The sequence below is a fragment of the Neopsephotus bourkii genome, unplaced genomic scaffold, assembly GCF_033783945.1.
Source record: "Neopsephotus bourkii isolate Nb327-2 ecotype Australia unplaced genomic scaffold, CSIRO-AGI_Nbou_v1 NB_1820, whole genome shotgun sequence".
Lineage (NCBI taxonomy): Eukaryota > Metazoa > Chordata > Aves > Psittaciformes > Psittacidae > Neopsephotus > Neopsephotus bourkii.
Window position 1 is genome coordinate 1168486 of NW_026902293.1, and position 27919 is coordinate 1196404.

The 27919-nt window shown below is 37.9% G+C and overlaps 1 protein-coding gene across 1 annotated transcript; it reads right to left on the bottom strand.

Moving 5' to 3' along the window:
- Window positions 1-220: 220 nt before the first annotated feature.
- TCEA1 (transcription elongation factor A1) lies at window positions 221-27849 on the bottom strand. The gene is made up of 10 exons (XM_061342947.1): window positions 27716-27849; window positions 21999-22061; window positions 18958-19063; window positions 8995-9082; window positions 7809-7957; window positions 5920-5976; window positions 4809-4963; window positions 2587-2733; window positions 1588-1659; window positions 221-554 (listed from the first exon to the last, which is right to left on the bottom strand). The coding sequence occupies exons 1-10, from the start codon at window positions 27782-27784 to the stop codon at window positions 546-548; spliced, it is 915 nt and encodes a 304-aa protein (XP_061198931.1). The 5' UTR covers window positions 27785-27849; the 3' UTR covers window positions 221-545.
- Between the last annotated feature and the right edge of the window lie 70 nt (window positions 27850-27919).

A 27919-nucleotide genomic window follows, 5' to 3' on the forward strand; every position in this document is an offset into this window, starting at 1 on the left:
ATTGTGATTTAGTTAACAACCGAGTTTAACATGATTAGATGAAGTTAGACACCTTTTCTTTTTGCAAAACTTGTGAACACAGCAGCAAGAAACAAATTCTACTCTTAAAACTGAACAAGTGTGGAAAGGTAAAATACATATCCAGGGATATGTTTCAGACAACAAAAAATACAGTACATTATTCACATAGTTAGAAAAAACCAAGCCAATTACCAAAATGTTTAGTTGGTAAAAGTTTAATGTCAACTTACTTATAAAAATGAAAAAATATTTTAACATTCACCATACAATTGAGCAACCTGGCCCTACTGACTATTAGCTATAGGAAGGCATTTAAGGAAATGGTGGCTGTGTCAAAACAAAGGCTAACTTCAGGCATGTATGCTGCTTTAAAAACAAACAAAAACAAAAAAAAAAAGAAAAAAGAAAGAAAATAAACTCCAAATTTCTCTCACTTGCAGGAAGCTAGATGCTTAGCCTAGTTTTTAAAGCCAATTACAAAATCCTCTTTCATACTGGTCCAGATGTCTTGACAATTTCTTCTTCTAACAGAACTGTCAAAAGAAAGGAATTTTTATGAGATCTTCATACAGCTTATTTCTAAATCTTTGCAAAAAGAAACAAAAATATGACACCATACTTTGGATATGGAAATTACTAAAGCATTTGCTTATATCATACCCATTCCTTCACTCAAGCATCTTTATACAAGACACTTTTGTAACCACCACCTTACAGAAGGCTTTAAGAACAAATGAATTCTTCCAGGCGCTACATAAAATAATTTCTAAGCTTTATAAATTATTTAGGCATCTTGGAGTATATATTTATACAATATTCAGTAGTAACATATATAAAACTAGATGCATGAAATTACTGCCGTAATCTTAACGTACGTTGTGCAACATAGCTCTGCAGTGTTCTTAACAAAAATAAGGGAATGTGGGTACATGCTTCATATTGCATGCTATCGCATCTGAAGTTGTACATTTTATAGGCCTTCATTTCAGTGTTTCTCCACTTTATTGGAGTATGTGTTCCTCAAAAGCTTTACAATTCCCATTTCCCAAACTTGGGGGGGAAAAAAAAAATCAAGTTATCACTGCCCTACTCATCCTGGCACAGGAATACAGATCAGTCATCTCTTTTTACCCCCTCTCCTTTCCAGAGTTGAAAAAAAAACCGAACCAAAACCAACCCACAACAGAAAAGACAATGACAAAAGGTCTAAAAAGGCCAATTCCACTCATCAAAAGCACAGATTAAAAAGAATTAGAATATTTTTGAGTAAAGAAAAACACAGTGACTAACTTGCCACTACTTTGCGTAGCAAAGCAGTATTACAACTAAACATCACAAGGGTTAAATTAACGTCTTGCCACTGCCCTACTTGAGTGATCTCACGTCTTCAGTCAAAAATACTTCTCTAACCTATGCAATTTTGCACTATCAACATGTAATATCATTAATGAGCTAAGCAATAACCAAAAGTCAACAGAATCTCAGTTGTCGTCTAATGTAAACCAAAATTAAGCACAGAGCCTGGCTGTCTGCTATCAAATATGTGGAGAAGTCTATCAGTCTTACCTTCCATCTGTTTCCACATTCATTACAGACAACAAACGTTGTCATGGGTTCATCGGCACTGCGGGTTTGAACCTTTGATAAACGCAAAAGCCAGAGCAAAAAAGGAAAATCAGTATCATCAACTGTTAGTATATGTTCCATGTAAGGGTTTAAAATCAAAGTTTAACATCTGAATAAAAATATAAGTTAAATTTTCATATAAATTGAAACTGTTATTTTTTCCTCTAGACTATAAAGCCATCATAAACACATTTTGACAGATTCAGCACTAAGATATCAATTTTAGCATAGAAACTACACATACTTCTAGGAAAAGACTCTGCTGTAAAACTACATGTTCAGTACAGCTTTATATATATTTACTGATACAAAGGCTTGAAAGTGTCATGATTTGAAAAACAGCTTGCTACTTAAAGCATCTGATACACAATATTACAAACGCAGCTGATCCTATGACCAAATTACATGCCCTGAAGTGCTGCTAAAGGAATCAAATCCCTGCTTCTTGCACATATTTCCTAATTAAAACAGAAAAATGTTGTAGGAATGACTGTAAGTCAGGGTCTAGAGTTAGTCAAATGGTAGATTTATATACATGATGTATATTTTATATGTATGCATCATTATTTTCTGCTATTTATTCCCTCTGTAAAGAAAAGTATACACATACGAGAACCAGTAAATTAGCCTTTCTCCACATAAAACTGTATTAATACAAGATGTAATAAATGAATTAACAAAAACTCAGCAGTGCAAAGAAACAGACCTTTCAGGCTATATAGATAATCAGTTTGGATTTACATAAAATCTTTGGTAAATCAATACAACAAGCATTCTTTCATAAGCACATCTAAGTAGACCCAGCTATCTTCACATACTTTGTAATCTGTTAGCATTTTGTTAAAAGTTCATTTTGTAATTAAAACATTTTTTCTGACGATGTTTATATAGAACTTAAGCTTTGAAAAAGGAAAACAAAGAGCCTGAATAACCATGTACCTGGGTGTATGTACAGTTCTTCTTTTTGCACTTGCCACATGTAAACAGATCAGTTTGGGTACCTCCTGTTTTAGCCATCTGGTGCTCTCTAATAGCCTCTTTGGTCAGATTTTTGCGCATTTCTTTCAGCTCATCACTTGCCATTTCCTGTTATGGACAAAGAGCAAACGGAGTTTAGTAGAGAGTTTTAGCTTTAAGCAAGCCATTATCACCGGGTAAGCCCATACCATTTTTTTTATTTAGAATCTATGAGCAGCAACATTACTGAAGGGCAAAGTAATTTTACAAAATTTTAATTTTATAAAACTGAAGTTGGGATATGTTTTTCCTGTTGGGATATGTTTTTCCTGTTAGGGTGGTGAGGCACTGGAATAGGTTGCCCAGGGAGGTTGTGAATGGTCCATCCCTGGCAGTGTTCAAGGCCAGGGTGGACAAGGCCTTGGGCGATATGATTTAGAGTGAGGTGTCCCTGCCCATGGCAGAGGGGTTGGAACTTGATGATCTTAAGGTCCTTTCCAACCCTAACTATTCTATGATTCTATATTTCACAGCACAGAAGCTACAAAAAGTTGGTGGTTGTTTTGGTTTTTTTTTAATGCAGCTGGAAAATCAGTAAAAGCTGTGATGTCAAACACCTGGAAACATTTCTATGTAAATGCATTTCTGAAGTTCAGAAATGTAATACAGAGAGAAGGTAGAGGATAACTTAAATTTCTCTAGAGAAGAAGAAAAAGATCATTTCCCTAGGTTAGATCCTTGCATAATTATCTCACTGACCTACAGAAGATTATTCTAGGAAAAACTTACACTATTTTGACTATTTCCATACTTGTACTGAGAAATATAGTAAAGCTGTAGCTTCCCATATGTTACCAGAAGTTATATACACTTCATTTCAAAACACTAACTGAACAGCTCAGACTCACCAATTTTCTTTTTCCTTTAAAACAGTTCTAGTGTGCAGGATCTCCTCAATGTACAGTAATCACATATGCAATAGCAAAAACCAAGTTGTTCCATTTTTCTTCAGTAAAGTTTTATTTCACATCTCACGTAAAGAGGGCTAGGGGTGGGTGTTAGCCATTGAGTTTTTAATTCAACATATTAATTGATACAAAGAAAGGGCACTGGTTAACACAAAACATATATTTGTGCATATGTGTATACACACAGTAGAAAGAAAAACTATGCACTAAAGATACAATCTACTGTTTTTTTTATATACTCTTTTATCAGTCTGTTTGCCTTACTCTTTACATAAAGGTAAAGAAAGGAGAAAACACCCCAAAAAATCCTTTCCTTTAGAAAAAAGCTAACCATGATTTTCATTACATCATCTTAAATCCCACTTATTTCAGTCTCCAAGATACTGCTTTACACCTCATTTGGATGGGCAGAATCAAAAATGTAAAAGCAGAACTATAAAACGGAAACCAGATGTTAACCATGCTTTCATTTTTCTCTCCCATAGAGTCTAATTTTTCATTTGACTTCCTAAATCTAGTTTTATTTGTAAAGACAGCAAGCATCTCACAAGGAATTTGTAAAGACAGTGAGCACGTAAACAGGAATTTCTATTCACGTGCTAAAAATGTTCTTTCAACATAAATTTAACTGGATTTAAAAGACAATTCCCCTAGCTTCTTTCCCCTACCATTTATGGCTTTTTCTATTTATTGTTAAGAGTTTTCTTCAAATTCACTTCAAGAATTAAAAAGGCAGATTCAAGAGATAAGCTTCAGATAAACACTGATAATGCCAACAGGAGGGAGACTGATCTTTAAAACCACAGTGCTCTCCCTTCCACAGGCGTAAAACAGCAGAGGTTAGCATTCAAAAAACAAATGGCAAGACAGGGTAACACTTGCATATCCAGAAAAGTGAACATGTAAGCAGCTTGGAGTCATTAGCCAGTCATATTTATGTCTTCCTGAATTTAAAAACTACCACTGATACATCATGTGGCCTTTTAAAACCAGCACAATATACCATGTTTCAGGAAATTTGCATGCAGCAGCTTATCTGCCTTCTGACTTACAGACAAAATGAGGCATTTAGAAAACATTAAGACACCACTTTCATTCCCTCTGTCCCAACACAGCCTTGCACAGACTCTGCAAGCCACAAACATGCCAGTCTTTGAAAAGTGTAGACAACTTAAATACATTATTTTTATGGCTAAGTCCAATAGAAAAACAGCTCAAGACCTACGCTTTGCTTACCTCTGCTGTCATTTTGGCAAACTTGTCAGGAGGAATGTTCCCACATAACACATTTTTCCTTAGGTTAGGATTCTTCGCATCCTTAAGATTCGATATTCTACTTCGTACCCTGTTTTTGTATTTCATATCAGTGTTTTTTAATTCTTGAAAAATAGGTGCTTTGGATTTAAGGAACAAGCCAAGTAAAGCAGAGCACTATAAAGGATTATTTTATGGAGTCAAATTTTCTAAAGCAATGTACTTCTCCACTGCTGATCAACCCCTCTTTCTACTTTTCTGTTCAACACAGAAGACTTCATATCCTTTTGAAGCCTAATCATAGCTCAGCACATGGTCAGTGATACATGAGTATTTGGGCAGTAGGATGTCAACTGAAATTGCGAAAAGTCATCCATAAATTAATATCCAGTGCCTTGACCTCATCCTGAGGATTAATTGATTTCTAAATCAAATATTCAGCTCACTAATAGAATTTTAAAACAGCTTTGCAACAGGAGCAGGGAATTCCTTAACAGGAATGGTGGCTGACTGTAACTACCAAACAACGTTAGCAAGTTAGAATCATGAAGCTTAAACTATTTCTATGCTTAAGAATATGCCTCCCCCGAAAGAAACACCCAAAACCCAAGGTAAAAGAAAAAGAAGCTCAGACCTCTGCTCTGTAATGATTCAAACACTGCTAAGAAAGCAACACTTTTGAAAATTCTGAATAATTTAGAAATAAACTTGTAGAAAATGAAACAGACATTATAAAAATATTAAAACTGTTAACAAAATTTTAAAATAACATAGAAGAGCCCAGCCCTTTATGTCAGAATGCTTCACTAAGATACAATACTGCTGCTGCAATGAAAACATACTGAACTGAAAAAAACCCACACACACTCACCTACACACGTTCCTACATGTTTTAAGACAAATCATTTAGGTTGTGCTGGTTTGCCAAACACTAAATTTCTGCACTGATGTGTTGGACAAAGCTTGTTATTTCTCTTTTAAATAAAACTTTAAAAATATTCAATGTATAGGTCCAGTTAATTATATTTAACATTATTAATGCTTTTAAAATATACTCTTGTTAAAGAGCACATAGATGTGCAAAAAAGGATATCTTCTTCAATCTGAGAACCCAGCTCTTCTTCATCAGCACCAATAGCAATGTAATCATCTGAGAAAAAACAGAATATTAGTAACCTGACAATCTCATCAGTGTTCTACATCCCTGAAAACTCATCTGAAACTCAATCTCAGCCAATTATGAAACAACTGCAGTTGAGTTTTCGTTTGTATAGTCAAGTTTAATTTACTATTTACCTCTTGAAATAACAAAAATAAGTGAAATGAAGAGCAACCGAAGTTTTAAAAAGTAGAAAAAGCCTAAATCTTTCACAAAAACAAAAGTTCTGACATCTAGTTGCAAACACAGTAAAAAAAAAAAATCACTGCTATACAGAAAAATTTTTAATACTCTAACAGGCTTGGCAAATACCCATCTCCTCAGCATAGAACAGGCTAATCTAAGCAGAAAATATTTTGTATTGTGCTTCACCAATTGTTTCAGTCCACACAATACAAGCATAAGCAATTAATGTTTTGCATGCAAGAGAAAGATTTCATTAGAAACATAGTAATTAAATAACAGAAACAGTATTATTAGATTTCTGTTTTAAATGCAAAGCAGAGATGTGTCATAAAACATGCAAATTAGAGGAAATAAACCACAGCAATTTTGAAGAAAACTCAACACTCGACCTAAATTATCTCAAGATAATTGTTTACTGTTTCTGACCAAAACCCTTACTCATAAAGACAGCTGCCTTTCCAAGACAGTTTAGGACAAATTAGATACAGTATGTGTTTTCCTCCTTCTCATTTTAACACGGGTGTACTTCACCCAGTAATCCAAACACCATCTCTCCCTCATCACATGCAGAAGGCTATAAAACCAGAAAATAACCTTATTTTTTGATACCTGTATTCAATCCACAGACGATCAGTTTATACGTCTTGTAGAAAACATAGCAAAAAGGAGTTCTTGCAAAACTAGCTAAAATTAAGGCTACATAGAATTATGAATACTAAGATGCTATATGTAATTTCTTGTCACAAATTATTTTAGAAGTCATTGAACTACATATCCAGAGGACCACAAATTCATAGCCTTTAGTCAGCTTTGATTACTGTTCATATCTGAAGTTCTGTGAATTAAGTGAAAGAATAAAAGAGCGAAGAGGGTAAAAATGGACGACTGAGAAGTCTGCTTACACTGGGTCAGGCTATGCTAAGAACAGAGGAACAGGACTGGGTCGTAAGTTCTGGTAGAAAAGGACCCACAAGAAAAAAGTCAGATCATTCTGAGGAGTCCCGTTTCCATTTGCTCCTCATCTAGAGTTATCATTCAGTTTGTCAGTTTAAAGACACCCAAGTGTACACGAGGGAGGAAAGGAGAAGACAAAACAGTCAAGGAATTTACAGATGCCCAAAAGCACAATGATAGAGCAATGCAAGACTCTTATTGCGAGAGAGTCCTATCTCAATGAATCCTCAAAATTAAACCGAAAAAAAGCAGCCTTCAAAATCCACAATGTGAAGGCCCCCAGGGTCTCTGGTGTAAGAAAGGTAGGCATGTGCATAGTGGCATTCTTGGTCAGACAGAAGACAAGAAAACCCAGCAGCTTCCAAAAAAACAATTCAAATGAGGCATTAAGGAGTCAATAACCTTCCTGAAAAGAAGTTCCACTGTAGGCAAGATATCAGTTGAATAAATGACACAAAATGCCCCGTATCATCAACAACAAAAATGTATTTCAATACATTCCCATGCTGTCAAGGTTACTCATTATTTGCAGTCTGGGGGAAATGGCCTATGGGTGTATACACACAAATGGACATAAACAGAGTTTATTCTACCCTACAGGACTTGAGAAAAATAGTGGGAGGGACTAAATCAGAGAAGAAGGAAATAGTTAAATCTCGAAAAATAGTCTACAAAAAGCTCACCTCCTGTTCTGAGAGCTGCAGAGAGCATTTCTCTACATTTCACTCGTACAGAATCCGAAGTGCTTGGAGCCCGGGGAAAAGAAGGAATGAAAGAATTTGAGGGAGCACTACCCTCCTCCTTCCTGCTGCTGGAATTGCTACTTGAACTGCTAAAAAAAGGCAAAAAGAAAGCTACTATTAATGTTTTTCCCCCTCTTCAAGTAACTTTGTTCCAGGACAAAACACAGGCCTTTTGCTATACCCATTTGATGGTATTCCAAACAAAAAGAACACAAGCCACTCTTTTAACGCTACTTATAGCTCTAGCGTCAATACAATTTTAAAAGTGTCTTTAGAATATTCACCAGGGTATTCCACACAATAGAGACACAGCAGGTATTTCATTCCATTATGTGGCATGCAAGTTTTAGTTCTTTACATTAACATGAAATCTTTTCTTTCCCCCATGGAACTTTAAAAAACAGTGAAGACAGAGAACACTAACATGCACCCTGCAGTGAATGCCTTGCATTCAGTCTGCTTACTGTACTGAAGTGATACCAGGATGACAAACGAGCAGCTTTGCAAACTGTAAACTAGAAAGTTTTCAGCTTGCATCATGTCAAATGGTTAGAGGTTAATTTCTATTTGAAAATGCTGCTACAAACTAATTCACTAAAACCAGAAATACATAGAAGAAATGGGCCTGCCGGTACTATTTCCCAAACGTTCTTCAGCTCCTATAATGTCATTAACATGGCCTCATTTTTTCTGGTAACATATTTTGTGTTTACCAAAAAAAGTGCAGAGTGGGATTGTTTATTGAATATAAAAGCTAAGAGACAAAAGTAGTGTTCTAAACCTTTAACATATGCAATTACCAAAAAGCTGCGATTGAAAGTTGTTTTACAGTTCTCAAAGCTCAGTGCTATTAAGAGAGAAAGTACTGAGTATTGAGAAAGACAGGAGCATTTGACAGATGAGACAGATGGAATAAACAGTAACTAGTCTGGCTGTATCTTGACCTGAGATTTTCATCTTTAATGTCAGCAGCAGCATGATTTACTCCCCTAACAAAACACCATTTCTTACATAAATCTATTTCAGAAAAGAATGTGGAAGCTGTCTCTAATTGTCAAATTCTGACCAACCATTTTAATGTTTATACTGAGTGAGATCATTTGCATAGTCATGAAGAACTTCGCACCTTTCTTCTCTTGCTTCAGGACTATTTTGTGAGGAAGATGCAGGCTCCTTTTTCTTTTCTTCAGAATCTTTATCAGTTGAAGGTCCATCTGGAAATACAAAACATGAGAAACTCTTTTATCCAGAAATAGTAACCAGTTTAAAGCAGTGGTAAAATATCTTTGATGATTTCTCCTAAATCAGTTGGAAATGCTATCAGCTCCCACTCTCTGCTTTGACCTTCTCTTGCAGTACAGCCTTCCACTCCCCAACACCTTCGCCAACCCAGCAAATGGAGAATGACAACACTTCAGATCCTTCAAGTCAAGTCCAGCATCTGCTTAAACTAGCAGTGAAGACACAATGAAAACGTAGACTTTTATGATTTATTTTTGCCAACACAGGTGCATGACGTAAACAGTAAGTTCTTAAATGACTGCATCAGGTCCCTAGAGCTTGTCTTCCATGTTTTAAATGTAAGTTCCTACTAAAACCATGCCATTCTCTTTAGATATATTCACAGGATTTCTACTAAAGGACTGAACCCAACAAAACTGTGGTGCAAAAGCTACCATGGTTGCCGAAAAATATAAAGATCATTTTCACATGCTTTTGAAGGAGTTTTCCAGACACACACAGGGTATTTTTTGTGATAGCTCTGAAATTATTTGCCTTTGTGATTAAAAATACTTGTATTTGCTTTTCCCATACAGGCTATGTTTAATAGAGATTTTATACAGACTAAGAACAAAAGCCTTTTTTAAAAAAGGCAGACACAACATTTAACTTTAGCCTAGAAAGAACACATACACCCTTCTATTTTAAAGAGGAATTCAGAGTAGCTAAATCAAGCTCCTGCTTTGATTCACTCTCTAGAAAGGCTTAATCTCCACTGCCTAGCAAGAAGAAGAAAAAACAGAGAAAGCCTAGCAAGACTGGCATCACTCAGTGACAGATTTTGTGAATTTCTCTCTCTAAGCCCTCACAAAGCTGCTATTACCAGTCAAAATCCACAGACTGTACTACTGGGATAAGCATATATTACAAGCTTTTAAAATAACTAACAGATCAGGAAAAGGAGGGAAATCTGATAAGGCTCAGTCTTCCCCACAGGGATGTCTTGAACTAGGTATCTGAACCGTAGAATCACAGGACGGTTCCTGTTGGAAAGAATCTTAAAAGATCATCTAGTTCCAATCCTCTTGCTACGGGCAGGGACACCTTCCACAAGACCAGGTTGCTCCAAAACATCAAATCCTTGTTTAAGCATCTAACAGTATCGCCATTTCCATCCCCACATTTCTGTGGGTAACTTGATGGTACAGAACAAAAAAATTCAGGTCTCTTATTAAAGCACTGAGCTTTTTTTCTTTTTCCTAGAGAACAGAAAATTAATGAACTGGGTTATTTTTAATAGTAACAATTTACATTTAAGGCTACATAGAAAAGATATTAAAGTGAAGAGGATTTTGATCCTTTCCTTTTTAGTTAAGGAATTTATAAAACAAAGTATCATTGTGTTAAAAAATCATCATCATAAAAGGAGACCAGATACAGACGTACTGGATCAGAGCAAACACCCATTTACCAGTCTGTCTCCATCTGTACATAAAGAGATGCCTACAAAACAGAAACCAGGCAAGCACACAAAGATACTTCTCCAGAATATTTCCTCAGCCTTCAACAGGTCACCTACTGTTTGTAACTTTATATTCAATCCTTACTAAATTTCACCATAAAACAAAAATTGGAAAATTAAACACAGTAGATGATGCATTTGGACTGATTGTCTTTAATAAGCTAAAGCTGTTATTCAAAGACAATCCTAATACAGATATCCATTTATCAACTATTATTTTTAAAAGTAATTTCACTAAGAAAGCAAACAAGGCTATATAAACTGAACAGATCACACAAGTTCTTTTCTACGATACCGAAATTGCACAGTACTAAGAGAAAGAAGACAAATCCCATTTTTAACATGCAGATCCACATGACTACTCTCTATGGCAACAAACACATGATATATGATTTAAAAAAATCTTCTAAATCTGCACATAATCTCATTTACCTTCATAATTTACATGATCATTTTTGTCAGGGGCTTTAAGACAAACTGGTAGATCGAACAGCTACCTTAGGCTACACCTCAGGTTCTGCGAAACAGCATACCTGCCTTAGAGCTGAGCTCTGCTTCAGTCCATTTACCTCCATATATTTTTCTGGCACACAAGTTGTCAGATTCAGAGCTGACGTAGGTATCTCCTGCTCATTTTGCATCAAACACACCACTATGGCATAGCTGGCACCTCTTTTTAGTTTATCAAACACTTCCATTTAGCTCAGCACTGTTTCAGAGAAGGCAGGCAGCTGAGAACATCTGCCAATACCCCAATTGCTTCTTTCCCTTACGGAGGGCAAGGTATACCTGAGGTACGGGGATAAAGCAACAGGTAGAAGCGCAGCTCTTTCTACACCTGAGACTAGTCTATGCAAGCGCATCTCAATCCAAGGTCAAACTTCAGCAGCTGAGACCACCGGAACATCTTCAGCAAGTATGTCCTCAAAATTACAATTTCTTTAATTGCTTAGAGGAGTTTACAGATACTTCTGTTCAATCCAGTTTCAGAAATCTGAAAACAGAGTTAACAATGTTCTCTATGTGCTAGAAATATCCTCCTAAATGTTTAAGTCATTCACCCTTACGGATCAAATTGGAAAGCACCAAGGAGAGGAGACCTGAAAAGGAAGAATGACAGCTAATGAGGATACAACCAACCACAGAAATTCTAACAAAGTAAAATGGAAAAAATGGACTTTCTGTGAGAGATATTTAAAAATTCCAAACACACTGGGAACATGAATTGAATATCAGCCACTGGAATAAGACTATCAAATTCTGACTACTGCATTGCAGCTTTTACCTGGGACTTGCAATTAATTTGAAAGATACTTCTAGCTTTTCCAGTGAAATAATCTTTTCAGGGGTCAAACATGACATAACAGTGTTGTTACTAGAACAGGATTTTTAATGCAATAATATATGGCCAGATAATATAATTAATCTGAATGTTAGAAGCCATTAACAGCTTCATTGTAGATTTTTGTACTTATAGTACAAGTGAACTCACAACATTTGCTAGTAGCAAGAGAAAAATTAGAAAATATAAAGATGCCATGTTCCATATCTCAAAGAAGCGGCAAATGCTCCAATCCCTGGCAATGTTCAAGGCCAGATTGGACAGAGCCTTGGGCAAGGCACCCTACTCATGGCAGGAGGGGTCAGCTAGATGATATTAAGCTCCTTTCCAACCCTAACCATTCTATGGTTCTATGTCATTAACTTATAAAATTAACTTTATTTAAAGGATTTTTTAAAGTGATATTTTTTTCACAATTATTAATGAAAGGTGGCTACTTATTCCCTGGAAGAACATAAGAATTTAATTTAGGACGTTACTGTAGGTTAGTGATTCAGGTATTACCCCCAAAACTTGGAAAGTCTTCTGAGTATTAAGTTAAAAGAAAGATATTAGAACAGGTAACAGATGACATAACTATTAATTTAACAATGACTCTACTTAATAGCTCTTTAGGCCACATTTCCCAGACCCTGACAAAAATAATCTTGAGATGCACAAGCAGCTACACTTGTCAGCAATTCCTCCGCAAGATGCAGTAAGACATGAAGGTAAGTTCAGAAAAGCTTCTTTCTAGCAGTAGCACAGGGAGGAAAAATATCTAAAATCTATAAATAACAAAATCATGAACAGTTTGCAATTTTTAAAGATTTTTATTATCACAATTGACGAAAGAGCATGACATAGGAACTCTCCTATGTGTTTTTTTCTCCTATACAGTATAACTTGCATCATGTACTATTATCTCTCCATTAATAATCTGAACAAAACAAAGATCTACTAACTGCACATAAAACAGTTCCAAACATACATTTGACAGAATACAATTTCCAAAGCTCATACCTGATATGGAAATGAAACTACTGAAATAACTTTTGCACCTCATATCTTATAAAGACATGTACTCTAATCAATAGGAAACAATACCCTTAACACTATTAGACTGCAATTTAGGAACTTTTTTTGTCAACAATTTTTTGAGCAAAGCCACTAAGTTACTAGATGTCCTTGAACAACTTTACCCAATGACAGCTGTCATGGTTTAAGCCCAGCTGGTAACACAGAAGCATGCAGCCACTCGCTTACTCCACCCTCTTTTTCCTCTCTCCACTCCCAGAGGGAGAAGGAGAACTGAAAGAATGTAAGTCCCACGGGTTGAGATAAGAACAGTCCAGCAACTAAGGTATAACAAAAAACCACTACTGCAACCACCAGTAACAATAATGACAAGGGAAATAACAAGGGAAGAGAATACAACCACTCACAACCCGCTGACCTTGTCACTAAATTGGAGAGACATCAATTTGATAGGTGGACCACTCAGTGGATCAAGAGCTGGCTGGATGGCTGCATGCAAACAGTTGCAGTCAATGGCTCAATGTCCGGCTGGAGACCTGTAACAAGTGGTGTCCCGCAGGGATCAGTGTTGGGACCGGTCTTGCTCAACATCTTTGTCGCCGACATGGACAGTGGGATTGAGTGCACCCTCAGCAAGTTTGCCAATGACACCAAGCTGTGTGGTTCTGTTGATACGCTGGAGGGAAGGAATGCCATCCAGAAGGGGCTTGACATGCTTGTGAGGTGGGCTGATGCCAACCACATGAAGCTTAACCATGAAAAGTGCAAGGTCCTACACCTGGGTCGAAGCAATCCCAGGCACAGCTAAAGGCTGGGCAGAGAAGAGATTCAGAGCAGCCCTGAGCAGAAGGACTTGGGGGTGTTGGTCGATGAGAAAATGAACATGAGCCGGCTTCAGTGTGCACTCACAGCCCAGAAAGCCAACCGTATCGTGGGCTGCATCAAAAGGAGTGTGACCAGCATGTCAAAGGAGGTGATCCTGCCCCTTTATTCTGCTCTCGTGAGACCTCACTTGGAGTATTGTGTGCAGTTCTGGTGTCCTCAACATAAAAAGGACATGGAACTGTTGGAACAAGTCCAGAGGAGGGCCACAAGGATGATCAGGGGACTGGGGCACCCCCCATATGAAGATAGGTGAGAAAGTTGGGACTGTTCAACCTGGAGAAGAGATGCATGAGACCTCATAGCAGCTTCAGTATATGAAGGGGGCATGTAGGGATGCTGGGGATGGACTCTTCATTAGGGACTGTAGTGGAGGACAGAGGTAATGGGTTAAAACTTAAACAGGGGAAGTTTAGATTGGACATAAGGAGGAAATTCTTTCCTGTTAGGGTGGTGAGGCACTGGAATAGGTTGCCCAAGGAGGCTGTGAATGCTCCATCCCTGGCAGTGTTCAAGGCCAGGTTGGACGAGGCCTTGGTAATATGTTTTAGAGCGAGGTGTCCCTGCCCATGGCGGGGGGGTTGGAACTTGGTGATCTTAAGGTCCTTTCCAACCCTAACTATTCCATGATTCTATGATCTTAAGGTCATTTCCAACCCTAACTATTCTGTGATTCTACGACTAATACCCAGCCTGACCCGAGCAGCGACCTAGCCCTTCTAGGTAACTGCCCCCAGTTTATATAGTGGGCATGATGTGCTGTGGTATGGAATACCTTTTTGGCTAGTTTGGGTCAGGTGTCCTGTCTCTGCTTCCTCCCGGCTTTCCCTCCTCCCTGGCAGAGCATGAGACTCACAAAGTCCTTGGTCGGAGTAAACCTTACTCAGCAACAACTAAAATCATCGGTGTTATAGGCGCTGTTCCCAGGCTGAAAGTCGAAACCACAGCACTGCACCAGCTACTAAGAAGGAGAAAAATGACTGCTACTGCTGAGCCCAGGACACTGAATTAACATAACTGTAAGATAATCTTAGACCTTTCCAGCTTGCTCCAGTATAAGCAAACCCAGGTTTGAAATAACAAAGGATTCCATGAATAAAGTAATCAGAGTAAAACACTCCTGTGAAGTCTGGCTGTTGTTGCCTTCTCTTGACAACATCAAGCACTTCGACATTCTTTTAAAATAAAATTGCTCAGGCATGCACTTTTTTTGGAATAGGCATTTCAAAATATTCATGAGACTATTTTTAGTTTTTAGTACCGGCAATAGGTATCACACGTGCACTTAATGTCAAGATGACTGTCCAATCATTCTGCATTTCCAGTTCAGTATATAAACTTACTGGAGTAATTCTGTATTTCCAGTTCAGTATATAAACTTACTGGAGTCTACTTAGAGGTCTGGACATTCTTTTTTCACTATATGCTCTTAAGAGTTCAGCAAGTAACTATTTGTGATGGAGAATGTTAAATTCCTTTAAGAATTTGTTGTTTTTTTAATAAAAAGGAACACTCCTCAACCTAAAATGGATGTGCATAGATCCATTATCTGCATAGCATACCCTACATATTCAGCTACTTGGCAAAACAATCATTTGCAAATCCTGTGTTATAACTCCACAGTATTTTATTCTGAGAGCTGAATTTGCTTCCTTATGTAAACTGTGACCAACTCAGCTGTGTGGTTTAACATTCTTACAGCAACATCTAGAAGTGATCTCCCACTGTAGCTCACTCAGTGAGTCACTTCAGACAACACTTGGAAGCCTTGTGCTGGGCAGCCTTTGACACCCCTTAAAAACACTGGTAGCCTTCCATGGCTCTAGTCAAGCTATAAACATCTGGTGATTCACAACCTGACTTTGATTCCTTCTCATGTTTCCCATACATTCTTAAAAGCTAAGGTCCAACAGCACTGAACTTAAACAGTACTGAACTTAAACAGTACATGCAGCCTGAACAGTCAACAATTCTTGCCTAAATTCAAAATGTCATTTATAAAAATAACTCACAAAGACTTCAGATCTCTGAGTACAATGCTTGTTATGATTAACAGCTGTCCGCTTCTGCTGCCATCTTTGATCCATACCATTTTACATGCACTATGAACAGCACAATGGAAACTGATTTCTCAAGCAGCTCAACATACGGTATTTCATATTCTTCTGAGAAAGTCAAAGCTAATGACAAAACAGAGTAAGAGTACTTGGTAAGATTCCCACCCATACTTTGTGCAGCCCAGATAACCTACCTTCCATACTTAGGAAATTTCAAGTTCTAATTAATTATTAAGCAATGAAATGAGGTGAAACATTTGCCCTACTATGCCTTATTATAAGGTCTGAATCACAATCAAGGAGAATTTAACTAAATTTTGAATTCAAGCACTGCTATTTTTTCAGGAATAATCTGATTTTATGTAGTAAGTGCACAACCAAACTATGCTAGACCTGGCACAATAATGTGCATGCAATAATACCTTTCCTATAACAAAAATCAGAACACAAACGGTCACATACCCATTGCCTCAAGAAGAAAGTATTCAGTTCTGATTAATGTCAAGTATTTGCTATTTACTTTCCAATTTATCATATGTTTTTACTTCACCTAATGCAAGAAGTATTACGCAGAGCCTCCCAACTGTCTTACAACAATCTGAATGTAGTGAGCCACCAACTGGGGAAGGTCCACCTTGTTCCAACTGTAGGTTACTGCCACAATCTCTGTGCAGAAAACAGTAACTGCAAACAGGCTGGACCAGAAAACTGACACAGTTGAAATGCAAGCCAGAAGAAATGAACAAAGCCATTAGCTTCCAACTGGTCAGTTCCCAGCTCTGGTCTCCTGGATAGCTACTTGAGCATCAGTTGTAGCACAGGAGGGAAGCCAGGACCACCCCTTTCAGAAGCAGTCTGCACTAAGATTGACCTGCTGCAACCACCAGGCACCACAGTCTAATTCCAGATTTCCACAGCATGAACACACTCTGGTTCTCTGGAGGGAATAATACTCCCTGTGTTTCACAATGTTTGAACATTTAAGGATCAGTCAGCTGTTAGAAACAATACAGAAAGACAACCTTGACTGACTCAGGATGCTGTGTTAAAAAAAAAAAAAAACAAAAAACAAAAAAAACGAGACAAGAATATTTTTACAGTCTCAACAAATACATACCAATTCCTTTACTCATTAGCAAGCACCCCGTCACCCACTGCTCACCCCTCTCCACCCCTAAAAAAAGCTGTATCATCCAACAGCAATCCCCAGAAATGCTAATTCAGGAAGGGGTAAGGGGGAAAAGTATTTCCTATACTTTGTTGCCTAAACTAAGTCTCAGTATCACAAATTTGAACCTTTAGATTAAAAAGAAAAAATAACTTTGATAGGGCCTTTTTTTAATTTTAATTTAGGATAGTAACTTGAGAACTGGTTTACTCAATCCAGCTGCTGCTTTTAGAAGTCTTTAGAATAACTCAAGTAACATGTAAGTCCATTTCTCCACTTATGTTCTTACCATTTTATGCACTGGATAGAATACAGCTGGACTTCAAATTCTAAATGGAAATATAAACATAAAAAGCACATAATTTGCCCTATTTGCCACTGAACTCTGATCAGATCCTCTATGAAATATACATTTAATCTGTAAATCATTATCAGAAATTAAAAAATATTTTATCACCATATCTAGCATTACCTAATTACTAAAACTAACCTAATTACAATTATTTAACTTTTTAAATGAAAGATAAAAAAATATGTCTGCTGTAGAGACTGTTGCTTCTTACTAGAATGTAGAAGCTGATAGGATTGTAGTAGTTGTAGTGATGGGACAAGAGGTAATGAGTTCAAACTTACACAGGGGAAGTTCAGGTTGGGTGTAAGGAAGAAGTTCTTTACTGTGAGGGTGGTGAGGCACAGGAACAAGTTGCCCAGAGAAGTGGTGAATGCTCCATCCCTGGCAGTGTTCCAGGCCAGGCTGGATGAGGCTTTGAGCAACCTGGTCTAGTGGCAGGTGTCCCTGCCCGTGGCAGGGGGACTGGAACTTGATGATCTTAAGGTCCTTTCCAACACTAACTATTCTATGATGCTATTCTATGACAGCAGTGACAAATTCTGTTTCTACATTTGCATACTGTCGGATGGATACAAAGTAATTTCTAAACCTTTTACAAGAGAGTAATAAAGTACCAGACAAAATACTTCACCATTGATGAAAATGAAGCTGACTTCAAATGGCAGGGAACTCTAACTTTTCCAGGTATTCAGACAGAATGCCACATATTTCCATTAGCAGAACATTAACAAAATTGTTACCTGTTTCAAACTTTAACCTTCCTGAATCTTAGTTTACCTAAAATTAGATACAAAGAAATGACACAGAGTACAGCATGTGAACAAAGACAGCTGGACCCAGTTTGAGATTAGACTATTTTCAAACACCTTAAGTACTACAAAATAACCCTGAATAAAACCCTGCTAACAGAAAGTTCTCATTAACTGTATTCACTGCCTTAAGGAAAATTAAACAAAAAGTATTAACTCACTAATTGGTAAATTGTTTATAACTGTGCAGGATTTAGAAAGTGCAGATCTATTTCCCACTCCCTGTAAGTTCTAACAGACTTTTAATGTCTATTTTTTTCTGTTTTCTTCCTCTTCACACATCACTTTATAGCCAAACTTCAAAGCCACCACACTCTCATACGAGATTTTGCACAAGCTTTTCAGAGCACCTGTTATATTTGACAGAGGAAATAGTCCAGAACAGGTTCGTTAGTGCTTAGTACTGCAATACAGTCACTCTAACTCAACAGCAAGCAACGAGACTTCAGAAATGAGTCATGTCACAGAAACTGACTTCCTACTGCTCGCCAGCCCCAGTAAAAACATATTAAGTTTTTCTATCAATGCCCTTGCAGAGTACCGCACTGATGACAGTCAAAGAGTAAAAACCAGCTACCTCAGTGCAAAAAGTTTCAATACTTGCACAGGAGCACAAACATACCTGAATAAAGGCAGTGTCTAGGTTTTGCATTGAGAATGCATACAGTTAAAACATGCAAGAACAGGGAGAACATGCAAGAACGCTTGTGTCACCATACCTAACAGTTTTTTCCAAGACTTGATCAGAGATTTTGCTAAAGATGTAACTTCTTCATCTGTGCTCTGCTTGCGTATTGCATTCACTGACATTCCAATTCTGGTAGACTGCAAAAGAAAGAAAAAAAAAACACTATGAAAGGTGACATGAAGACAGTTTAACAGTAAACATACATAGAGTTGTACTTTTACATATTGTTTTAAAGTATATTTTTTCCTGGTTTTGTGCTGTGGGGTTTGGTTGCTTTGTTCTCGTTTTCGTTTGGTTTTAAGAATATCAGGAAGAAGTGGTGCCAGCCTTCACAAAACTTATTTTAACATGGACATTTAAAAAAAAAGTACAATAGTATTACCATTTGTTGCCATCACAGAAGTCAGAGGGAGGAGAGGGCAGCAAGAAGAGTCAATCAGATTTTTGCTCCCAAACGACTTAAAAACAACTCTGCAGAACTACTTACTTAAACTAAGTACAACATATAAAACATCTAAGAATGCAAAAATTGTACCTACATCTTCACATTACATAAAGCTGTTAGCAGGGATTCTAGCCTCAAAGCTTTACTTTTCTGTGAAGCAGTGACTGTATTTATGTTTTGGCATAATCAGAAGCTTGCTGGCTGCTTCAGTGACTCTCAGAATTCCTGTTTCGTGGCTGCAGTAGAAGTGGTAATACTAGATGGGAAAGACCACATTTTAGGTTCCTAATAATTTTGGTGATACTGAAATTCTTGAAAATCTTAAGCAAATAGGGTTTTGCTTTTAGATAGAACCGATTAAGACTAGCCTACCTCTTTGAAAAAGCTGATAGTGACAGGCTTTAAACCTTTGGCACTACTGCCACCTACAGAATGAGAAGGAGATTCATTTACAATTCACTCCTTTTAAGACTGGGAAGATTAGGACACAAATTTAGCTCAAAAGCAGCTACAGTTTCATTTTAGAAGACGTCTGACTAACGTGTTAACCTAACAAGTAAAACAGTCCCACGTTTTTAGTTTCACGAGGAGAAAAGCATTTAACAACACAAATAAGGATTTTATTATCATTTCATATTTTGACTAATGACCACAATTTTTTTTTGTTCTTAAAATATCAGGTTTGTTGCATTTACCACTTATGGGACTCACTAACTATAAATTTTCTATTTACTTTTGCACTAGTTCATCCTAAATTTCCTTCTCCTTTAAAGGAAAATTTCAATCTTTGTGACTTGCTAAGAATGGAAATTATTTGTTCCTGTAAATTACTCCTTACAACCCACACAACACTTCCTTGGGGTACCATGGATGCACTACATGACTAGAAATGTATTAAAATATTCAGTAGCTATTTCATTTTTCTCATTCAGGTATCTATAAAAAAACCCCCAACGCTCCCTTGATAACTATGCACAACCACAGCCTACTCTCCTCAAGTAAAAGACACCAACTTACAGACTTATTTACACAAAACTCAAAAAATCAAGTAAAACTCAAAATTAATTGGATAAATTTTCTCTTCTTCTGATCACACAGGAGAAACATTACGGTAACTGTCTAACAGTTTACTAAAAAGGCAGTACATAAACATAGTTAATTTGCTTGCTTTTACAGAACACTTGACCTCGCCTTGCCTAAAGAGAAGGGAAGGAATGACCCACCAATTTATTTGCCTGCAAACTGACACTGGTAATTGCGAAAGATCAGCGTTACATTCTCAAACTTACAGTGCTTTCAAGACAAATCAGCTGTCAGCATTTGAAATTTCTTCAGTCTTCCATCCTGCAGAGCTGTTCTTGTCAGTCTTTTTAAGCAGAAAACTCCAGTATTTTTGCCTAGCCCATTGTTACTTTTGAACTGCTTTCTCTTTGTGACATTTTTTAAGTGTGTAGGTATATGAAAACCTTTTTCAGCCAGTCCAAAATGCACTTTAAAGGATCATTCTTCCCCATTTCAAATTCTAGACCACCTTTCATCTGCTTGCTGAGTAAAGAGGCTCAGAGACAGCACAAAACAGCTGTTTTCATCCCTGAAGCATTCAAGCTGCAGGCTAAGTAGCCTTCAGTTGGTATGTGCAATAGCATATATAACCTATGACTAAACCCAACACAGTGTATGGTGGCAGCTAGTCTTCTCTAAACCAGAGCAAATGAAAAAATTTAAGGAACATAGCTGATGAAATAACCATTGAAGCAGGAAAATGTGTTAGCAACTTTTAAATTGTGAGAGAGCAGGAGGACAGAGAATTGGTGAGCTTCTGGACCAAAGCAGAACCAGATCAAGCCCTGAAGAATAACCATCTCTAGGCTTCCCAGGTCCCATCATCCGGCAAGAAGTCATTAACAAGGACTGTAGATTACAGCCTAGTTTTGCATACTTGTATGCAATTTCCAGTAAAACCTGTTTGTTAAAATAAAGAATGTCTGTCTCACTCATTGTTTAGCTGTGCACTACCCACAGTTAGCACCAGGGACACGAAGCCTTTAATACTGTGTGGCTGCTAAATAGATTTGCAACTCTGACCACTGGATAAATCACATGGGAGGAAGGCTACTGGCTCTCTCCCTAGCTAAGCAAGGATCAGCTTGCTTACATAAAGCTCGTTAGACGTGGCACAGTCATATTATTGTCTCTAGCCACTTCAGTTTTCTCTGACAAAATTCCTTCAAGAAAGACACAAGCACAAGTCTACACTACTGACGCGCACCTTCCTGTTCCACACACCTGTAAATTGTTCAGAGGAGCTCGACAGCTCAGACTGAAGCAACAGTCGTATTACAGGAAAATACGTCACTTCTCATAGTAGACAGGAATAATGAAACTATCATATCATCTAGCAGTGCTTTTCTCAATGTGTGTGTATATATATACACAATATGGAATACAACATATATGTATAATATATATATAACATATATATATGAAGTATAATATATACTATAATAACATTCTTCAAAGGAGTTTCAGCATAGGAATCTACTTTAATAGTGCAATCTTCTTCAACATTTTCTGGCTTCATCATCATCAGAGTTAATACCTGCAACATAACAATAAGAAAATAATACCTGCAACAACTCAAGGGTCATGGGAATATTCTTAAGCTCCTTCAATAAATCAAGAGCTCCAGCCTGCAGAAAAAAAAAAAAAAAAGAAGTCAAATTCAGTAGCAATCAGGTACTTTAAGCATAACATAACAACAACATACACTTTCTTATCTGCTTTCAAGGTCACAGATTGGATTCAAATCAACAGCTGCCAAATCATCCACAGAACTACTCTAGGCCAAGGAATGTTCTGCTTCACAAACTCTAAGCATCAATAGGCCTTAACTCAGAAATCAAAGTATTCATTCAAAGACTAGAAAAGCCTTATGCCATATAATTGAAATGCACTGTCAATTACTACTTAACCAACACACATCCTCAGGAAAACAGCCTCAAGGGCACTTTACTTAACAGCAGCAGAAAACAACCCAGAAAACAGCACCAATTTTCACTTCAGAACAATCTCTGATGTTTTAGCACAAGAACTTGGAGTTGAGAAGCTCTGCACAGTGCATCAATAATGTGTATATATACATACATATAAATATATAGAAACCATATAAAGCAAACACTCTTGCAGTGGTGTGGTAAAGCCAAAGTAGTTTACTGGTTTAAAAAACCATGATCAGATTACACTATTTTACTAGACAACGCTACAGTTTCCCCCAGAGAAAAAGACAGCTTTGTGGGTATACCTAAATAAAAAAAGCTGAGCAACACTTGTCTTTCAAGTCTAATTTTCAACTATTAAATTTGAGTATTAATTCAATGAAATACAGATTACTGCAGAAAACACTTTTCAGCCTATACCAGGCTGGCAAAGCATCAGCATGTTGCAAACTAGAAGCCAGAGCCCACCCTAATGTGCTGTAACATCTGAGCTAATCCCCTTGTTTATTATTCAGCCATTGTGGGCTTTTCTTTTATCCTTTTCCCATGCTAACACCATAAAGAAAGGTGAAAATTAACACTGTTTAAGCAGCAACTTTCTAGATAGATGACAATTTCAGAGACTTAACTGTTACGTATTAATAAATTCTATACACAGCTACTCTTAACAATTCATTCCTTGGCAATGTTGGCCTTACTTAAAACCAAAATTTTCATAAATGTTAGCTCCATAATTTACTTTAATCTCTAACCATCCTTGATAATTTACAGCCTCTACTTAAGCAAAGCTGTGCACCATCCACATCTTACTGTACACACTTTGCACACAAAAGGCCACTCAGGCTAAGTCACCTTCCCTCTGATTTGTTTTTTTGATTCATGAGGTTTAGAAATAAACCCCACAAAACTTCCGTCCTGCAGATCTTTGGAATTTGATTCCTATTTCCTGTTTTCAATTATTTTAATATGCATTTTCCTTGCCTTTACTTTTAAATTCTCCCTACTCAACTTCTAATATGACACCTGTTGCAAGCAAATGCTTGTAATCTGCTGCATCTGCAGGTTTTCCAATTTAACCACTAAAGACAGCACATAAAATAACCACCAAGAAGCTAAGAACAATGAAAGTGGAACTTCTGGGCCACATGCAACAGGCACAACTTTGCATATTTTCAAATGTCTGCTACAACCTCTGTTTTTTTTAAACACAGCTGATAGCAGAGAAGACTCTAAAAATAAAAAAAACCAAATGTTTCACTATGTCCCACCTTACACAAATTCAATTCACTTACAAAACTAAAGAGGTCTTATTTAACTTCTATTCATGATATACAAAACTTTTATAGCAGCAATGATCCAAGACTGGGCAATGTTATGCTGTTTTCAGGAGCTAAACTGACTTAGCATACTAAACTATTTCTTCTTCTACACAGCTGTAAATGTGGTTTCATCTGTGCAAACACAGATCCAAGTAAAGCAAGTTAATTATCTTCACTGCTACAAAACAAATTCAAGAAAAGTTTCTTAGCTGAAACAAAATGAATGACAAAAGTCAACATGCCATTTTCAAATGTACAATCAAACAACACCTCTGAACCAATAATTAGCAAACTGGGAACAGTACGTGATTTCAAAATAAACCCAGGTTATTGTAGTCTGCAATTTCAGCATAACAATGATGCTGCAATGCAAAGTAGCACTCTCCTCACCTCATCTTAAAAACAGTCTAGTCAGAATTTCTTTGCCTCTAAAATCCCTCTGCAAGTCTACATGTCAAGCAACTTTATAATGCACTAATGCCTTCTAAGTTTTCACTCTAATCAATTATATTGTGTACCAAGAATTAGATGCTTTAAAATGAAATTTAATTTGAATTTAAACTCACAGCAACTAAACAGTTTTTCAAAACCACTTTTCTTGGCATAAAGTCAAATGCCTTCCTTTTCGCAAAACCAGAGTGGAAACTGCACTGTAAAATCTTGCAATTCCTATTTTTCTAATGTAATGTTAAAAAAAAACAACAAAACAAAACAAAACCACATTACTATAAATCTTCTTTGAAAAGCATTTCTATAATTTTATAGTAAATGAAAGGCAATGCCCTATTCCACTAGGACAGTTGGTTTTCAGTTTAGGTTGCTACTTGAATTAACGGAAGTCAGATTCATACAGATTTAGTAGACTGCTCCTCTCAGCTTCCCACAGTTGGTCAAATCACAACACCAGAATGACGTCACGTATTCATATTTTAAAGCTAGTAGAGTATGCTTCTCAAGACAGCCAAGCCATTCAGCTAGAATTCTGTTCCACTTAAGGCAGCAAACATTTAATAACATGGACAATTTTACATCTTCTCTAAACTTACTCAACTGCTCTTGATTTCTTTAATCCAACCCTTTTTTCACACTTGTTCATTATAGCAGCTTAATGAAAGAAAAGTGTATTTATGTACAACAAAAGCTATAAGGAAGACACTACATGTGTTTTAATCCAATCACAGCTATTCTGAAGGAGTATCTATTTTGAAGTATCTGAAGTAACAGCAGAAATATTTACTTCACACTGTATTAAATATATTTCATTATTATTTTGTTCTTCAAACCAAAAGAACTGCTTATATCACTAAAATAGTTAGGAAATTTTCACACCTGCAACTAAATCCCTTTTTTTTTTTTTTTTTTTTAATTGAGGGGTTTCAAATCATTCTCAAAGGTATACACCAAATACCTGCTCTTGTTGGGTAAAAATGGAGCAAGGAATATAAGAGGTTGTCAGGAGCACCATTATCTAGCAGTTACTTATTTAAGAATGCATTTCTTGTCCAGCTTCATCTTTGTGAGACAATGAAGTACCTCTTCATAGAAATTGTCTTGATTTCACTGAAGTTAAAATTCTAACTGGAAGGCAGGATTAGGTGGGAAATCATATTGTGCAATTAAAGAAGAAATACCTTCTAAATGACAAAGGCTAGTAAGAAAAGCAAAGAGACATCTCCTCAGTTAAATACTGATATAGTTCCTCTCCTATCTACAACTAAGTATTTTTATGTACACGTGCTTTGGATAAAATGTCAGATCTCCACTACTGGCCACAGAGGCAGCTCAAGCCCTCAGCCTCAGAAGGTTTTTGAGTCAGCCTCAAACTAACAACAGAGCCTCCTGTATGCAGTAATGACCTGGAACAAATGAGCTCTGTCCCAGCAAACTACAGAATCACAACTGCTTCTTGTGCTCCCATCACTCTTGAGCCTGGGAGAGCGGTGAAGATGAAGACCCAAGTGCTGGCTCTGGCTGGACCAGTCTGGTAAACTGACCTATCCTGATCCCAGCGAAGACACGGCACTGCTCCCTAGAGATTTTAAAGGTCAGTAGGTTACACATGCTACAGTACAAATACATGTCCCCAGCTGCTGCTAGGAATTACATTCAAACTCCCAAACCTCCCAGATTATAGAGAAATACACTGTGGTCACCTGGAACATCTCTGGTATCACTGCAGTGCTGCTCTCCAGCACCAACAGTCATTCCTGTATTAACTGGGAATTGCCGTTTTGTTTCTATTGTCAAAAGTCTTCCAAGTGAAACTGTCCTTTCCAACCCTGTTCTATGATTCTATGAATTGACCACACTTTAGCATTCTCATTTCCATAGTATTTAAAGATTTCAGTCAGTATGTTTCCACCCTTTGACACCTCATAGGAAAGAGCCACTACTTTTAAAGTCACAAAAGTGAGGTAGTGAATTCTTCTGTGCTGGAAAGCATGGAGAATAGAAATAAAAAGAAAGCGGGAGAAGACCAAAAGGAAAAAATACATCAAATGAATAAATGTTGGTAATAAAAAATCCCCTTCACTAGACAAGGCTTCTGCCTCCACACTGTGTCATTAGAGGGTTCAAAGGCATCAAAATTAAACCATGCAATATTACAGAACATCAAGGATTTTGAAACAAAGCAAAGCACAGCCTGTGTGCCCTTCCAATTAATTTGTCTGGATTCTGAATGAAACAAATTTCATTGGTTTAATGCCATCAGTATTTCTACAAACATGCAAACCCTATTAAAAAAATTACTTACTATTTCTATTACCTTGAATGGAAAAAAAACAACCAACAACCCTTCTATAAATTGAAATTCCACACCACTCACCATTGAGCTTTTAATGTACTATTATAACACACAGGCAAAAAAAAAAAAAAAGCAAAACCAAAAAACAAGCTTAACTTTATGTATTAAAATAGCAGCTTGCAGGAAGAGCAGGAATCATAAATACACAAATTACAAAAGAACAACTATGTGCCTTGCTGATAAGCAGTAAACACACTTTGCAATATACTTGTACGGTATTTTATGTGTAACCATAATCAGGTATTTGGTTATTACTGCACACTCTGATTTTATGTATTTTGACGTTTTTGTAGCAACAGCATAAACACTGTAATGTTACCTAAATAAGTCCTATATCAAGGGCATGAGAATATCGCTTGAAGTAAGCTAACAGAATTCTACCTAACTGTAACCTACCTCCATTCTGGAGCTAAGATTATTAGGATTCTTCATTTATATCTGGATACACCCCCCCATAAAGCTCCAGCCGTCATGCTTGGAAGCTCAATCAACCCATCTAAAGGAAACCTGCTCCTCAGTCACTCTCCTCTAGTCGGCCGGGCTTCCCCATCACTTCACGTTCTGCTCTCGGTCAAGGCCGGTATTATCACCCAAACAATGCTGTCTCTTGAGCAAGACTGGTATCATCACAGAATCACAGCACTGTTTGGGTTGAAGAGGGCCTTTAAGTTCACCCAGTTCCAACTCCCCTGCCATGTACAAGGACACCTCCCACTAGACCAGATTGCTCAAAACCCCGTCCAACCTGGCCTTGAACACTTCCAGGGATGGGGCAGCCACAACTTCTCTGTGCAACCTGCGCCAGGGCCTCACCACTGTTGCACTTTTAATGAATGGGGGAGAGGAGGGAAGCGCTGATTAGTGCTCTCAGTGCGCGCCGCTCGGTGCCGGGACAGGAGCCGCCTCTCGGTCGCAGACGCCGGGCGCGATATCGCGCTGGAGCGGGAAGAGGCACGGCTCTCCTACCGCCGCCGAGGATGGCCAGAGTAACCCGCCGGGGCGGAGGCCCGGGTGACAAGGCTAGGGACCCCGCGGCGGCCGGGCCGGGCCGGCCGGCGGCTCCGCAGCTTCTGGGTTGAAACGGAGCCGGGCGAAAGGCCCCATGCCGGGCGGGGTGGGGACGGACCCGGGGCCCGCTGAAGGGAAGGAGCGTGGGCATGGCCGGGGCCCGCGGTGTCTCCGCGCTGCCGAGCTACCTCCCGTCCCGCCCCATCCCTACTCACCGCGTTCTTCTTCTGCACCATCTTGTCCATCTTCTTGGCGATGCGGATGATCTCGTCCTCCGTGGTCATGGCTGCGGCGGTCCGAGCTGGACCCGCTGCGGTGGGTGAAAGATGAAGCGAGCGGAGCCGCGCAGACCCCCAGTCCCGTCTCTCGAGGTGCGGCCGGGACCCCCAAAACCCTGAGCGGGCAGGAGCGGAGCCAGG

Excerpts from the sequence above, each read along its gene's own strand:
- TCEA1 (XM_061342947.1), bottom strand. The coding sequence starts at position 27,784 with ATGACCACGGAGGACGAGATCATCCGCATCGCCAAGAAGATGGACAAG. Across the intron at positions 19,064-21,998 it reads TGACCCTTGAGTTGTTGCAG|TCTACCAGAATTGGAATGTC; the intron begins GTATTATTTTCT and ends TTTCTTTTGCAG. Across the intron at positions 9,083-18,957 it reads GTCTTGGAAAAAACTGTTAG|ATGGACCTTCAACTGATAAA; the intron begins GTATGGTGACAC and ends TTGTATTTCCAG.